This window comes from Saimiri boliviensis, chromosome 17 (genome assembly GCF_048565385.1).
Source record: "Saimiri boliviensis isolate mSaiBol1 chromosome 17, mSaiBol1.pri, whole genome shotgun sequence".
Taxonomy (NCBI): Eukaryota; Metazoa; Chordata; class Mammalia; order Primates; family Cebidae; genus Saimiri; species Saimiri boliviensis.
The window spans coordinates 67890616-67907808 of NC_133465.1; the positions used below are offsets into that span (position 1 = coordinate 67890616).

General features: G+C 52.9%; 1 protein-coding gene across 3 annotated transcripts in view; it reads left to right on the forward strand.

The window, feature by feature from the left end:
- Nucleotides 1-15667: 15667 nt before the first annotated feature.
- The window catches only part of PGS1 (phosphatidylglycerophosphate synthase 1), a 45620-nt gene continuing 44094 nt past the window's right edge, over nt 15668-17193 (forward strand). For all 3 annotated transcript variants that reach the window (XM_039476323.2, XM_074389017.1, XM_039476324.2), the window contains exon 1: nt 15668-15823. In XM_039476323.2, the coding sequence (XP_039332257.1) occupies nt 15681-15823 (143 nt within the window). In that variant the 5' untranslated portion in view covers nt 15668-15680. The remainder of the gene's footprint in view (nt 15824-17193) is intronic.

Sequence of the window (17193 nt, forward strand, 5' to 3'; positions counted from 1 at the left end):
TTGCTAAACGCCAAGCCCAAGGCCTCCCTGTCTTTAAGACTGTGGGGCATTCTACAGCATAAGGAGGCAGCCGGGGCTGGACTGCCCAGGGCCTGCCATTGATCGCGTCTCCTCTGCGTGTGAGCTAGCCTGCCACACCTGCGGACGCATGGTGGGGAAATCAATTGGCTTCCCTCCCTTCTAGAGCTACAGGTCTGGCGTCCGTGTCTAGAGGCACGGGGAGGAGGGAGGGAGGCCTCTTCCTTTCTGCCTGCCTTTCTCTTGGCCAATTTGGAGTAGATGCTGGGGGGACCTGTCTCTCATCTGACCTGGAAGCCCTGCCCACTGCTCCAGTGTGGCCCGGTGGGGCTGAGGCCTGGCACCTAGGGCTGGGCTACCTAGGTGCTCAGTTCTGCCTCCCTGGCTTCTTTTCTGTCTTTCTTTTTTGTTTGTTTTTGAGACAGCGTCTTGCTCTGTTGCCCAGGCTAGAGTGCAGTGGTGTGATCTTGGCTCTCTGCAACCTCTGCCACCTGGGTTCAAGTGATTCTCCTGCCTCAGCCTCCCGAGTAGCTGGGATTACAGGCACGCACCACCACGCCTCGCTAATTTTTGTCTTTTTAGTAGAGACAGAGTTTCACCATGTTGGCCAGGCCGGTCTCGAGCACCTGACTTCATGATCCACCTGTCTTGGCTTCCCAAAGTGCTGGGATGACAGGCATGAGCCACTGCGACCAGCCCCCACCTTCTTTTCTTACCCACTGGGATGCCCCATGGGACTACCTTGCAGCCTGGAGGACCAGATGGCCTTTCCGGAGCAGGGGATGAGTTCACAGGTCGCAGACCAGGTGGACCCTGAGCCCTCCCTTTCCTGCTTCAGATAGGGGCAGGCCGAGGGAGGCAGGGACAATGGCATTCCTGTTCGCAGGCCTTTGTTCCTGCCAGGAGGGGCCACCGAGCTAATGAAAAGGTCTGTGGCTCAGCTGTCCAAGAGGCCACGGAGGAGTTCTTTCAAGCCTGACATTCCAGGCCCAGCCGGCCTCTGGCATTTCCCAGAAAAACTACGGGGAGAGGAGGGGAAAGAAAACACTTGCGGGACCCACCCACCCACCCACCACCGCCTTCTCGGATTCCTCGTTCCCTCTGGGGCTTGGGCTGGGCCCGAGTGCCAGGACCCCTGCCCCAGGGGGCCCATTCCACCCCCCACAGAGGGGGCCCTGGGGAGTGTTGAGAGGGTGTGAGTGGGCGAGTGGGGTGACTCTAGGAGGCTGCAGAGAGGCTGAAATGTCGGGGGCCCAGTGGAAAGGGGAGGAAACTTTCTGCCCACTTTGTCAAAGAGGAATCCACATCTGCTCCAAGTTTGGAGCGGAGGGTGGGGAGTGAGGGGGGTGAGCTCCTAGCCAATATCTCCTCTGACCCCAAACCAACAAACCCTGCTGTGTCCGAGGCTGGGGTGGGAAGAGTTTCTATTTGCCCTGAAGCAGCTGCGGGAACAGACATCAGGGCAGCGGGGCAGTTCTGGGAAGTGAGGCTGTGGTGAACCATCTGGGCGGCACACAGATGAGGCAGTGCCCAGGAGGGGGAGAGCCCGGGAGGGGGTGAGGAGGCCAGGCTGACTCCTGGAGACATGCCTCTTGGGATGTCCTGGGCTCAGGCGCCCTTGGAGAGGCAGGAGCTGGCGGGGGACCAGGTGAGTGCAGCGGTCCCAGCCGCCCTGCAAATCCCCAGTCAGGCTGGCTGCTGGAACCAGGTGGGCATGGTCCCAGGGGATTCTCGGAGCAGGTGCCCCTCATAACCATGGTGTGCCTGCAGCCTCTGGTCAACCTACTGCGGCCTGGACGAAGGCTTCCTTCTGACCCCTCATCCTCTGGGAAGCCCCTGCCTCCCCCTCAGTGTGAAGCACACCTGGTGTGCCCTTTGCAGTGCACTGATTCCTGGGCAAGTTCAAATAGAAAATGATAGGCTGGGCACGGTGGCTCTCACCTGTAATCTCAGCACTTTGGGAGACCAAGGCAGGTGGATCAACTGAGGTCAGGGGTTCGAGACCAGCCTGGCCAACATGGTGAAACCCCATCTCTCTAAAAATACAAAATTAGCTGGGCGTGGTGGCACATGCCTGTAATCCCAGCTCCTCAGGAGGCTGAGGCAGGAGAATCACTTGAAACCAGAAGGCGGAGGTTGCAATGAGCTGAGATCGAGTCATTGCGCTCCAGCCTGGGCAACAAGAGCAAAACGCCATCTCACAGAAGAAAACAGAAAATGATAATACCCTCTCTCTGGTTCCCAACATCCCAAACCAGACTCAAAGGCAGAGAAGTGGGCTAGGAGGAGTGATGTCGGAGCCTCCCCCAAGGACAAGGAGGTGAGACTCTAAGGCGTCTAAGGGGAAATTGGGGCAGCTGCCCCCACGTGTTTCTCCCTCCCTCCCACTTGCCCGCACTGTGCCCACTGGGCCTCGGGTTGGTGGTGTTCGACGTTTTTTTCTTTCTTTCTTTTTTTGTGAGCTCAGCCACAACACTCGTTTTTTGCTTTTTTTTGAGACGGAGTTTCGCTCCTGTTACCCAGGCTGGAGTGCAATGGCGCGATCTCGGCTCACCGCAACCTCCGCCTCCTGGGTTCAGGCAATTCTCCTGCCTCAGCCTCCCGAGTAGCTGGGATTACAGGCACGCGCCACCATGCCCAGCTAATTTTTGTATTTTTAGTAGAGACGGGGTTTCACCATGTTGACCGGGATGGTCTTGATCTCTTGACCTCGTGATCCACCCGCCTCGGCCTCCCAAAGTGCTGGGATTACAGGCGTGAGCCACCGCGCCCGGCCTAACACTCGTTTTACACCACCATTAATTCCTTGAGTAGATGTTTATTGAGCACCTACTATGTGTCAGGGATTGAGTTAGGTGCCAGAAATGTATCAGTCTGGGATCTCATGGAGCTTAGCTGTTTTTCCAGAAGGACAAGACTCTTCCAGAATTATATCGAGATTGATTAATTTTGACTGTGCTGCATGCTACAAAGAAGTCCCAGGAGCTATGTGAGCCTATTACGGGGAGACCTAATCTATTGGCCGGACAACCAAGGGGGAGTCCCTGAAGAAGTAACACCTGTAGGCTGATAGGAAGCTGACGGCCAGAGAGGTCCCTGCCCTGTGTGAGGTCTCCCAGCCGGATCATGGCGGAGCTCAGGCTGGTGCCCAAGTCGGTTGACTGGACTCCTGGAGTTACCCCCCTCCACAGGCTCCTCCATTCTCCCTCCAGGCCACTCAGCGGGATGCACAGGTGAGAGGAGGACCAGGAGCTGGCAGAGGCAGGGACAGCCTGCTGGGGGGATGGGCAGGCTCCTGGTACCTGAGTTCAAGAGATTCTCCTACCTCAGCCTCACAAGTAGCTGGGATTACAGTAATGCACCGCCACGGCTGGCTAATTTTATTTTGTATTTTTGTAGAGATGGGGTTTCACCATATGGGCCAGGCTGGTCTCGAACTCCTGACTTCAAGCAATCTGCCCCTCCTTGGCCTCCCAAAGTGCTGGGATTATAGGCGTGAGCCAATGCGCCCAGCTAGCATATGTTTCCTTAAAGGGCAAATAGTAAGTATTTACTATGGCTCCCGTCTGTAATCCCAACACTGGGAGGCCAAGGGGGAGAATGGCCTCAGACCAGGTGCCAAGTGCCCGGGCCTCCGCTGCCCACTGCCTTTGTCTATTCACTTCCACTTCACTCTCCCTCTCACCCCCAAAGGCCTTAGCTCCCTGCTTCCAGTTCCAGCTGAGGTGGCTGTGAGCTGAGCTAAGAAGAGCCCACTTTGCTGGGAGGGGCAGCTCACGCCTGAAATCCCAGCACTTTGAAAGGCCGAGGCAGGTGGATCACTTGAGGTCAGGAGTTTAAGACCAGCCCGTTCAACATGGTGAGACCCCTTCTGTACTAAAAATACAAAACTTAGCCAGGTGTGGTGGGGTGCTACTCGCAAGGCTGAGGTAGAAGAATCTCTTGAGCGGGGGTGGTGGAGGCTGCATTCCTGCCTGGGCAACAGAGTGAGACTCTCAAAAAAAAAAAAGAGAAGAACCCACTTCATTCTACCTGTGGGAGGTGGGTCAGGCGTTTGTGGAACTTTGCAAATGGAAAACAGTTTGTAAATACGTAAGACAGCCCACAGGTCAGCATTCAAAAGGTGCAACGTGCCCTGACTTCCTGTCTCACCTGGGGCATTTTTCTTTTTTTTTTTTTCTTCTCTTTTTTACAGATCAGAAGATGCAGGCTACTCTGGGCACAGTGCCTATGAACTGGCCTTGCTCTGCAAGAAGCAGCCAAGAAAAAACCAGAAGAGAGCTGTGGGGCGGTGTGTGCTGCTGAATGCAGTGGCTGCCCATCCATAGGGAAAAACATTTTGCGCATGAAAAATCTGGGGCCAGGCGTGCTGGCTCACACCTGTAATCCCTTTGGAAGGCTGAGATGGGCAGATCACCTGAGGTTGGGAGTTCAAGACCAGCCTGACCAACATGGAGAAACCCCGTCTCTACTAAAAATACAAAATTAGCCGGACATGGTGGTGCATGCCTGTAATCCCAGCTACTCAGGAGGTTGAGGCAGGAGAGTCACTTGAACCTGAGAGGTGGAGGTTTCGGTGAGCCGAGATCACACCATTGCACTCCGGCCTGGGCAACAGGAGCCAAACTCCATCTCAAAAAAAAAAATTTTCCGGAAAATTTGTATCTACATTTGAATCTGGAGCCTTCCTTGGAAAAACGGGACACTCTGATGGCAGTGGGCCACGATCTAACACATCCCCATTGGCCCTTCGGGTGGGGCATGGGCTTCCCAGGTTAGCACAGGCCCACCCTCCAGGGTGACCGCCCTCCCCCTCCTTCCTCTCCCTGCCAGGGTCTGCAGGCATTGAGGCAGCAACTCAGCCTGGCCTCTGCCTCTCCCAAGCTCAAGGGCATGGAAGGCTCTGGACTTTGGGGATTTCGTTTGAGTCTCTTTCCTAAATTCCAGGAGGCTGGAAATAAATCAAGCCTGGCCAGAAGGAAGAGTCCAGATCTTCCTGTCCCTCTGAGTCTTCCCTCTTGGACCTCATTGGCCTCTTCCTCTACTTTACTGTAGGTGCTGGGCAGGAAGAAGCTGCGGGGCAGGGGACCCTGGTATTCCCAGGACATCACTGAGTTCCCAATGCTGTGGGCGGTTGGATCTCGAGGCCTGCAGCTCCTTGCTGAGTTGGCACTGGCAACCCGCCATGCTGCAAGAGCCTGAGATTTCCCTGAAACCCAGAGCCGCTTTTCTCTCTCACCGGTGACAGAGAAACAAACCAGGATGGTCTGCCCAAAAGGTATTTCCAGAAATCTGGGCTCTGGCTTTTTTTTTTTTTTTTTTTTTTTTTTGAGACGGAGTTTCACTCTTGTTACCCAGGCTGGAGTGCAATGGCGCAATCTCGGCTCACCGCAACCTCCGCCTCCTGGGTTCAGGCAATTCTCCTGCCTCAGCCTCCTGAGTAGCTGGGATTACAGGCACGCGCCACCATGCCTAGTTGATTTTTGTATTTTTATAGAGACAAGGTTTCACCATGTTGACCAGGATGGTCTCGATCTCTTTTTTTTTTTTTTTTTTTTTTTTTTTGAGACGGAGTTTCGCTCTTGTTACCCAGGCTGGAGTGCAATGGCGCGAACTCGGCTCACCGCAACCTCCGCCTCCTGGGTTCAGGCAATTCTCCTGCCTCAGCCTCCTGAGTAGCTGGGATTACAGGCACGCGCCACCACGCCCAGCTAGTTTTTTGTATTTTTAGTAGAGACGGGGTTTCACCATGTTGACCAGGATGGTCTCGATCTCTCGACCTCGTGATCCACCCACCTCAGCCTCCCAAAGTGCTGGGATTACAGGCTTGAGCCACCACGCCCCGCCTGGCTCTGGCTTCTTGTTGATCAAATGCCAGAATGTCCTGGGCTTCTTTGTAGCGAGAGAGCCATTAAGCAACCGGTGTTTTGTTTTGCAGATGACAAGATTTTCGACACTGAAAAATTGAAACGATGACTTGAAGACCTTTGACTGGCTCCCACCCCTGCACGGGGAGGTTGCTGATTTGAGCTTCTGCGTTCGGCAAATTTGTTCTTTACAACTTTCGGCTCTTCTGCACTTTCCCTCAGCTCCAACAGGCTCAGGCCCCAAGTCCCAGAAATCCTCACCTCTTCCAGTTTTAGGGCCATACGGGTCTAGCAGGGCGCATGCCAGGTACATGGCTACAGCCGAGGGGAAAGCTGTTTTTTGTTGTTTCTTTTTTTTTTTTTTTTGAGACGGAGTTTTTGCTCTTGTTACCCAGGCTGGAGTGCAATGGCGCGATCTCGGCTCACCGCAACCTCCGCCTCCTGGGTTCAGGCAATTCTCCTGCCTCAGCCTCCTGAGTAGCTGGGATTACAGGCACGCGCCACCATGCCCAGCTAATTTTTTTTGTATTTTTAGTAGAGACGGGGTTTCACCATGTTGACCAGGATGGTCTCGATCTCTTGACCTCGTGATCCACCCGCCTCGGCCTCCCAAAGTGCTGGGATTACAGGCTTGAGCCACCGCGCCCGGCTTGTTTTTGTTATTTCTTTAAGAACAGGGTCTCAGGCTGGGTGCGCTGGTTCATGCCTCTAATCCCAGCACTTTGGGAGGCCGAGATGGGTGGATCGCTTGAGCTCAGGCGTTCAAGGCCAGCCTGGGCAACATGGCAAAACCCTGTCTCTACAAATAATACAAAAATTCACCTGGCGTGATGGTGCACGCCTGTAGTACTAGCTGCTTGGCAGGCTGAGGTGGGAGGATGGCTTGAGCCCAGGAGGTGGAGGCCGTAGTGAGCTGAGATCATGCTACTGCGCTCCAGTTTGGGCAACTGAGTGAGACCCTCTCTCAAAAAGAGAAAAAAAGAGCTGGTGCGGTGGCTCATGCTCGTAGGCCCCACACTTTGGGAGGCTGAGGCAAGTGGATCATGAGGTCAGGAGTTCGAGACTAGCCTGGTCAACATGATGAAACCCCATCTTTACTAAAAATACAAAAAATTAGCCCGGCCTGGCAGCGTGCGCCTGTACTCCCAGCTACTCAGGAGGCTGAGGCAGGAGAATTGCTTGAACCCGGCAGGCGGAGGCTGCAGTGAGCCGAGATCGCGCCATTGCACTCCAGCCTGGGCGGCAGAGCAAGACTCTATCTAAAAAATAAAAAGAAAAAAGAAAAAACCCAGGGTTTCGCTCTGTCACTCAGGCTGGAGTGCAAGTGGCTATTTGCAGGCATGATCCCGTTACTGATCAGCACGGGAATGTTTCCCTGTCCCGTCTCCCACCGGGGCCTGTTCACCCGGGGCAACCTGGGGCTGGGAGGGTGGGGGTGGGTCACCATATTGATGCTGAACTTAGTGTGAACACCTGACGGCCGGAATTCCTGGGCTCAGGTGATCCTCCTGCCTCAGCCTCCCAAGTAGCTGAGACTATAGGCACGTGCCACTGTGCACAGCAGAAAGCTGTTTTCCAACCCAGGAGTTGGCCAAGCATGGGGCACGGGCTGGAGGACGATTTTTGTAAATGAGGTTTTATTGGAGTAAGCCAGGCTCGTTCATATTGTCTGTGGCTGCTTTCACACCAGAGCTGAGTAGCTGCCACCAAGACCATCTGGCCTACACAGTAGAAAATATTTATTTATTTATTGGTGTGGGGTTTTTTGTTTGTTTGGCTTTTTTGAGGGTGTCAGTCCGTCACCGAGGCTGGAGTGTAGTGGTGTGATCATGGCTCACTGCAGCTTCAACCTCACAGGCCCAAGTGACCCTCCCACCTCAGCCTCCACAGTAACTGAGACCACAGGCATGAGCTACCAGGCTCAGCTAATTTAAAAAAATCTGTGTTTTGCAGAAATGGGGTTTCACTATGTTGTCCAGGCTGGTCTCAAACTCCTGGTCTGAAGCCATCCTCCCCCTTGGCCTCCCAGTGTTGGGATTACAGGCTGGAGCCACCCCTCCTTGCCCAAAATATTTACCATTTGCCCTTTAAGAAAACACGCTGGCCGGGCTTCCGCCTGTAATTCCAGCACTTTGGGAGGCCGAGGGGGGCACATTGCTTGAAGTCAGGAGTTCGAGACCAGCCTGGCCAGTATGGTGAAACCTCATCTCTACAAAAATACCAAAAAAATTAGCAGGGGGTGGAGGCACACGCCTGTAATCCCAGCTACTGGGGAGGCTGAAGCACGAGAATTTCTCAAACTCAAGAGGTGGAGTTTGCAGTGAGCCGAGAACATGCCACTGCATTCCAGCCTGAGTGACAGAGTGAGACTCTGTCTCAAAAAAAAAAAACAAAACAAAATTAGGCCGAGCATGGTGGCTCACGCCTGTAATCCCAGCACTTTGTGAGGCTGAGGTGGGTGAATCAACTGAGGTCATGAGTTCAAGACCAGCCTGGCCAACATGGCGAAACACCATCTCTACTAAAAATACAAAAAATTACCAGGATGTGGTGGCACGTGCCTGTAATCCCAGCTACTCAGGAGGCTGAGGCATGAGAATCGCTTGAACCCAGGAGGCGGAGGTTGCAGTGAGCCGAGATCGCACCATCGCACTCCAGCCTAGACGACAGAGTGAGACTGTCTCCAAAAAAACAAAACAAAACAAAAATATATGCTGAGTGCTGTTTGGAGGGAAGAGAAGTGTGTCCTATGCCAGAGAGAGCTGGGGTTAGGGCCTAGCTTTGGTGGGAACGGTATCAGGGACTGGGAAAGATCAGAGTCACAGCTTAGCAGGGAGATTGGAACTTGGGGAGGTGTGGCGGGGGGATGAAGACAGGAAAAGGGTTGGGGCCTGCGGAGAGACCCGGGGCTCAGGGATGCTAGCTCCAAAAGGTGGGCTGAGCTTCCAGGCTTGCAAACTGGTAGCAAACAGCGGGTCAGAGGTCTCCACAGGAGGCCAAGTCACCCTTGTCCCCCCACCATTGGTGGAAAAGTGAGACCACTGTGGTTCCCTATTCCAGCTGGGAGGCTCCAGCGCTCACTGCCTCCGTCCGTGTGCAGTCCTCACTCCAGCATGTGTTCTGGGGCCGGATCCTCTTCACTGTGCCCACAGCACGCAGAGATTCATGAGCTCGCATTCTGATGAGACAGAGAGACAAAACATACCACAGCAAACCATTCGGTCCCTGTAAGGCAGAAGAAGAAACGAAAATCATGGTATCCAGGTTGGGAAGCTGTTTCTAGGGAAGGGGACGTTGGGACACAGTTCAGGATGAGATGAGCTAGGGGAAGGTGCTTCTGAGCAGAGGGAAGAGCAGATGTCAAGATGCTGAGGAGGGCTGGGCACAGTGGCTCAGCCTGCAATCCCTGCATTTTGGGAGGCCAAGGCGAGTGGATCACCTCAGGTTGGGAGTTCAAGACCAGCCTGACCTACAGTCTACTCTCCATTAGTAGAAACCTTGTCTCTACTAAAACTACAAAAAAATTAGCTGTGGGTGGTGGTGCGCGCCTGTAATCCCAGCTACTCGGGAGGCTGAGGCAGGAGAATCACTTGAACCCGGGAGACAGAGGTGGCAGTGAGCCGAGATTGCGCCATTGCACTCCAGCCTGGGCGACAAAAGCGAAACTCCATCTCAAAAAAAAAAAAAATAATAAAAACAAAGATGCTGAGTAGGACGTGGGCTTGAGAGAAGGCCAGGCTGGTGAGGTTGGACATGTGACCGAGGGGAAGCGTAGAGGGAGAGGGAGGGTTTTGAAACCGTCTTTGCAAAATTGTAACTGAGGAAATTAAGACAGTAAAAGAAACTAGACCTAACTGACTCCATCTTGCTTCTGAGCTTTAAGCTGTCCTTGTTCATACCTGGGCGTAGGCAAAACTAACTTTCCCAACAAACTTTAGGGAGGAATTCAGTTCACGGTCTGACTCTGAAACAGAATCGCTAACAGCTGTTTCCCAAAAGCCCTCTTCTTGCCTGGGGACCAGTCTGTCTTTGCAGGACTAACAAATTAGCTACAGCATTAGAAATTCTGGTTTAGGGGCCATGCAGCCTCCAGCTCCAAGAGTCTGAACCTCCCCAGATTGCTCCTGGGGATAACATCACTATTGTAAAACCGCAGATCGGTGCTTGAGATATTCTGCAGACCCTGCGCGTGGATCAGCTAACACCACCCAGACCGGCTATCTGGCCCAACCAGTTACACCATTCCACCCAGAAACAGACGACAGCCAGAAAACCTCACTTCGACCCACTATGATTCCATCTCCAACCTGACCAGGAAGCACTCCCCGCTTCCCAAGCCCTCTACCTTCCATATGATCTTTAAAAACTCCGCTCCCTGAATGCTTGGGGAGAATGATTTGAGTAATGTGAAAACTCTGGCCTCCTGCACAGCTGGCTCTGCGTGAATTGCGCTTTCTCCACTGCAATGCCCCTGTCTTGATAAATCAGTTCTGTCTGGGCAGCGGGCAAGGGGAACCTACGGGGCACTTAGCTTCATTCCGTCTCCAGCAAGCGGGCTGCATTCCTCTGAACAAAGAGCAGACTCCTCACAAATAGCTGATGAGTTCCCTGGTACAGTTTCTTGTCTCTGGAGGCAGCACGTGGGCCGCTTCCTCCCTTTGGAATTTGCTAACAACACTGTGTTTGGGAGAGACCCTCTCTCAGCAAGCAAACTGTAGGCTGGGGGGTGCCTTCCTCTTGCATTTCTGTGATTTTCGGTTCAGGGAGTGAATCACAGGTAGTGAGGCATGGGCTGTTGGCTCAGGATTTCCTGGTGTTTCCTGCCTGGGAGAGCGGCCCCACTCTCAGGGGCAGCAGCCCACCACTCCTTGACGTCAACTCTCCTTCTAATGAATGGGTTTCCTTTTCCGTTTGGGAAGCCTGGGATCTGCCATCAATCCCGTCGACCCTGTCTTTCTATCCCTGGCACCTCCTGTCTGGGAAGGAGCCCGTGCAACTAACGAGAAGGCAGTGGGTGAGGGCAGGAGGGCGAGGGGACTCAGGGGACAGACGTCTTCTCGTCCGCAGTCACTGGACATGGGAATTCAGGAGCCTGGTCCGCAGCAGTAGTGCATTGACCCAGATTGTGAGCCGGCCAAGCAGCTTTGGGATACACGGGATGCTCCCAGGCAGGCTCCCTGGGTCAACTGTGTTGTCTAGGAGGGTCTTATCTTCTCTACTTGCTTTTGGTAACTAGCCTGGATGAGACCTCCTGACAGAATGCATGCGCTGTCGTCCTATAAATGTAATCATTTAAAAATTGCACAATCGCCGGGCGCGGTGGCTCAAGCCTGTAATCCCAGCACTTTGGGAGGCCGAGGCGGGTGGATCACGAGGTCGAGAGATCGAGACCATCCTGGTCAACATGGTGAAACCCCGTCTCTACTAAAAATACAAAAAACTAGCTGGGCGTGGTGGCGCGTGCCTGTCATCCCAGCTACTCAGGAGGCTGAGGCAGGAGAATTGCCTGAACCCAGGAGGCGGAGGTTGCGGTGAGCCGAGATCGCGCCATTGCACTCCAGCCTGGGTAACAAGAGCAAAACTCCGTCTCAAAAAAAAAAAAAAAAAAATTGCACAATCTCTGAAAACCATGACTTACTATTTTTGCAACGTCTCAATGTATGTGTCCTGTGGCAAAGTCGTGGTTGCCTCACTCTGGTGATAGCTTTGTCGGTTTCAAACTAGCCATGAAGGCCAGCAGCTCTCGGTGTGTGGTTGCAGAAGGGACTGGGTCATTCGTTGATGTTTATCCTTAGTGTAAATACTTATTAGTTTGACTTACCATGCTATCAGTACTGCTGTCTGTTAAGTAGCATTTATTTAAGGTTGGGAACTCCCAGTGAGCCTGTACCACGGTTGTTTATCTTAGTACCTCGGGCAGCAAAGCACTCATGCAGAAAAGGTCCCGGCTCTTTCCAGGATGATAACCGGGCTCCCATGGCCCACCACGTGGTGCTCACCGCTGAGCAGGGTGGTGGAGCCACGCAGCAAGTTTACTCTGCAACAACCGTGGGCCAGGAACAGAGCAAAAGGGGAACCATGCAGTGGATGGCCTCATTCTAGTTACTGGAAGTTAGGAAATTTGATGATTCACTATTTCTAACTTGGAGGGGTTGAATCGAATTCCATGTAGCATTAGTAAAGCTATCTAAACGTAAAATAAAACTTAAAACCAGTCTGAAATACTTGCTGTCAACAGTTTGGAAACTCCTTAATGGCACCAAGTAACCAACATTAACATTTGGGTGTATTTACTTTCAGTCTTTCTGTATACATACACATATTTCCTCTTTCTCTTTTCTCTTTCTTTTCTCTTTCTTTTGTTCTTGCCTTCTTTGCTTCTTTCCTTCTTCACAACAAAGTTTCGCTCTTGTCACCCAGGCTGGAGTGCAATGGCACGATCTTGGCTCACCACAACCTCCACTTCCCAGGTTCAAGCGAGTCTCCTGCCTCAGCCTCCCAAGTAGCTGGGATTACAGGCATGCCCCACCACGCCTGGCTAACTTTTTGTATTTTCAGTAGAGACGGGGTTTCTCCATGTTGGTCAGGATCATGCGAACCCCCAACCTCGCATGATCCATTGGCCTTGGCCTCCCAAAGTGCTTCCTCTTTCTCTCTCACACCTTTAATAAAATGAAATGGTCTCTACACTACTCCTTGGTAATTTGGCTTTTACATTTAATGTTATTAACTATTCTTCCAGAACATGTTATTTTTAGGGATATATGGTCTTCCAGCATACTGATGTATCATTATTTAACCAACCCCTACCCCCGAAGATTTGCTTCCACACTTTGAATATTGTGAACAAGGCTGAGATGAACATTCTCGTGGGAATGTGTAGTCGATTTCCCTGATAATCTGTGGAAGTGGACTTTGGAGTGTTTGTTTCAGTGTGTCTATATCATTTTATCCTCACATCACAGTAGACTATGATTACGCCCTACAGCCTTTCCAGTTTCCAGGCCCCACGTGGGCCAGCCAGGGAGCTGCATATCACAGATCAGAGCGCACCGCTCCTGCCTTTCAGAATGCCACAGCCTTTTCCATTTTAAAAATAGCTGCAAAAAGTGTTCTTTGCTCGGGCTCGGTAGCTCACACCTATAATCCAAGCTCTTTGGAAGGCCAAGGTGGGCAGATTATTTGAGGTCAGGAGGTTGAGACCAGCCTGGCCAATGTGGTGAAACCCTGTCTCTACTAAAAATACAAAAGTTATCTGAGTATGGTGGCGTGTGCCTGTAATCCCAGCTACTTTGGAGGCTAAGGCAGGAGAATCTCTTGATCCTGGGAGGTGGAGCTTGCAGTGAGCCAAGATTGTGCCACTGCACTCCAGCCTGGGCAATAGGAGTGAAATTCTGTTTCAAAAAATAAGAAGTGTGGGCTGGGTGTGGTGGCTGACACCTGTAATCCCAACACTTTGGGAGGCCAAGGTGAATGGATCATGAGGTCAAGAGATGGAGACCCTCCTGACTCACATGGTGAAACCCCACCTATACTAAAAATGCAAAAATTAGCCAGGAGTGGTGGTGCATGCCTGTAGTCCCAGCTACTCAGGAGGCTGAGGCAGGAGAATTGCTTGAACCCAGGAGGTGGAGGTTGCAGTGAGCTGAGATTGCACCACTGCACTCCAGCCTGGGCAGCAGAGCGAGACTTCATCTCACACATACAAAAAAGTGTTCTTGGTATATGAGGATGTGCTCCTTCAGCTTTTTGAGCATAGAACTGTGTGTTGCCAGGGGCCAGTGATACGTTTGCATTTGGGCACATCAGGAGGGTGGAAGACTGTTCATCTCACGCAGACTTGCCGAGGCTGTTCTGTGCCGTGGAGCTCCAGCTTCTGGGGCTAACAGGGTGAAAATTGGTTCCCCTCTCTGTCTGGTGGGGATTTTCCGTGGTTCTGTGCACCTCAGTGAGTCAGCATTAACTGGGTTACAAGACTTTGTACAAGAACAGACTTTGTTCAAGTTTAACACATTAGGGGTGTTGTACACGCCTAAAGAATACCCTATCAGTTACAGCCTCAAACTGTAATTTCCCACTTATCAGTGAGGAGTCAATTGTTATGATTTTTTTTTTTTTTTTTTTTTTTTAAATAGAGATGGGGTTTCGCCATGATGGCCAGGCTGGTCTTGAACTCCTGACCTCGTGATCCACCCATCTCGGCCTCCCAAAGTGCTGAGATTACAGGCGTGAGCCACTGCACCCGGCCCATTATGATTATTTTTTGATGGAGTTTTGCTTTGTCATCAGGCTGCAGTGCAATGGCACAATCCCGGCATACTGCAACCTCTTCCTGGTGGGTTCAAGTGATTCTCCTGCCTCAGCCTCCTGAGTAGCTGGGATTACAGGCACGCACCACCAAGCCCAGCTAATTTTTTGTATTTTTGGTAGAGATGGCATTTCATCATGTTGGCCAGGCTGTTCTTGAATTTCCGACCTCAGGTGATCCCCCACCTCGGCCTCCCAAAGTTCAGGGATTACAGGCGAAAGCCACGGCGCCCAGCTGAGGAGTCAATTTTGACAGCTAGTGGCCAGGCTTGATGGCTCGTGCCTGTAATCCCAACACTTTGGGAGGCCGAGGGGAGAGAATTGCTTGAGCCCAGGAGTTCAAGATCAGCCTGGACAACATGCTAACACCCCCAACTCTACAAAAAATTAAAAAATCAACGGGCCCGGTGGCACAGGCCTGTAGTCCCAGCACTTTGGGAGGATCACCTGAGCCTGGGAGGTCGAGGCTGTAATGAGCCAAGTCCTACCACTGCACTCCAGCCTGGGAGACAGACTGAGAGTCTGTCTCAAAACAAACAGGCCAGGTGTGGTGGCTCACACCTGTAATCCCAGCAGTTTGGGAGGCTGAGGTGGGGGCCGGGGTTGGGGGGGAGGATCACGAGGTCAGGAGTTTGAGACCAGCTTGGCCAACGTGGTGAAACCCCGTCTCTACTAAAAACAAAAAAATTAGCTGGGCGTGGTGGTGCATGCCTGCAATCCGAGCTACTGAAGAGGCTGAGACAGGAGAATTGCTTGAACCTGGGAGGTGGAGGTTGCAATGAGCCTAGATCACACTACTAGACTCCAGCCTGGGCGACAGAGCAAGACTCTGCCTCAGAAAAAAGTAAGCAAGTGGCTGGGCGCGGTGGCTCAAGCCTGTAATCCCAGCACTTTGGGAGGCCGAGGCGGGTGGATCACGAGGTCAAGAGATCGAGACCATCCTGGTCAACGTGGTGAAACCCCGTCTCTACTAAAAAACACAAAAAATTAGCTGGGTATGGTGGCGCGTGCCTGTAATCCCAGCTACTCAGGAGGCTGAGGCAGGAGAATTGCCTGAACCCAGGAGGCGGAGGTTGCGGTGAGCCGAGATCGCGCCATTGCACTCCAGCCTGGGCAACAAGAGCGAAACTCCGTCTCGAAGTAAGCAAGCAAACACAAGCTTTTCTGACAGTTGGTGAGTCGGAGCCAAGAGTGACTGTGCTGGAGCCTCTAGGCTGCATCCTTTCCTCCGCGACCTGTGACGCGTGACTGCAGGAATGCGGGCCACCTGGCGTCCTCGCGGGCTTCCTACCCCCCTCCTGCGGCGTGACCACTGTCCCTCGCCTGTGCCCCCAGAGGGGAAACTGAGGCTTGGGGGCGGTGCAGGGCCGCCCTCCCCGGGCCGGGGCTTCCGCGCCTGCGCGCCTGCGCCCCTGCGCCGTGTCCGCGCTCGCCTTTGTCAATAAAGTTAACGCGCGCCCGGAGCGGAAGCGGAAGCGGCTAGTCTCCATGGCGGTGGCGGCGGCAGGGGCTGCGGGACCCGTGTTCTGGAGGCGACTGCTGGGCCTCCTGCCCGGCCGCCCCGGGCTGGCCGCGCTCCTGGGACGCCTGTCCGACCGCCTCGGCAGGAACCGGGACCGCCGGCGCAGGAGGTGAGAGAGGCGGCCGGGCTGAGAGCGCAGCGCTAGAGGCTGCGGCCCGGCCCCGCGGCGTTCAAACTCCCCGGGCCCGGCGTCCCGGGCATCCGCAGCGAGTCCCTCCCCGGTCCCCAAGCCGGCTTCTGCCTCCCGGGGCTCAGCGCCTGACTTATGTGCTTCTTCACTGGCCTTCTCGAGGGAGGGTGGACGCCCCGGGCGCCACTGTCGGCCGGGTCCAGCCCGCGGGCCTCCTGCGCAGTCCTGGGACTCCTTGCTCCCCCTCGACCCCGTGCTTGGCGGCGAGCCCCGGCCACTGTGCACTTAAAGGGGCGCTGTGTGTACCTGCGGGGAGCTTCGGTCTAGCTCCAGAGGCTGTGTTTATATCGTGGTTTCGGCCCCAGGATGTGAGCGTCAGCGTTAAGAGGGGTCTTTTCCTTAAGTAATCCTGGCTGTGAGTGAATCAGCCTTGCTGGGATTTGGTGTATGCAGCGTTTCTCACATCCTGCCAGAGAGAGCTGTGAGGCAATCCTTGGTAACATTCAGGCATGGGAAGAGGAACCACTCGAAACACTTTTTACACATTTCAAAGGGCCTGTGTTCTGGAAAAGTTCTGAAGTTATGTAAGCGATGAAGTAGGCTTTGGAGCAATTTGCTCAGGCAGTGGTCTTTTGAAATAAACATTTGCCAAAAACATGCTGGCCTGAAGCTCGCTAATATTAAAAAAAAGGCGGGGGGGGAGGGGGAGAAACAATTCTCCTGTGTGCAAATAGTTTTCTTACTTGAGCCTTAAGCTTGATCTTAAAAAAAAAAAAAAAAAATCTTAGAGCTGCTTCCGTTAGTTGAGGTTGCATTGTGTTAGATTTTCTGTCTGTACCTGTGCTCCTTGGGTGAGGTTTGACCTCCTGGGGTGAGATACGTACTACAGAGGTCTGGAGTCCAGTCATGTGCGCTGATTCTAGGTACAGGAAAGAGCTTGCTTCACAGTGATCTATGGTGAAAGATTTTCATCGAAAACTCGAGTTTAATTTAGGGGAATTTTTAGGTGATAGAATCAGGGCAGGGTGGAACTCTCTGAAACCTACAGCTCAGAATGGCTGTAAGTTTCACAGTGTTAAACCAGTGGGACTGGGGCTGTAAAACAAATAGCCTCTCCATTTTCTGCATTTTCATTGTTTCATCGTTTAGCAAAAGACCGGCTCATCTGAGTGGGTGGTGAAGTCAGATGACTTCTGTGTCCCGGCATCAAACCACTGCGATTTGGTTTACAGTTTCAAAAAAAACGTTCTGTCCTCAAAGGCAAGATGTTTAGACGACTTTGTCATTCCCCCTGTATGTTTAAACTATATGCAAAACACTTCATTATTGATCATTGTTCAACATTGGAA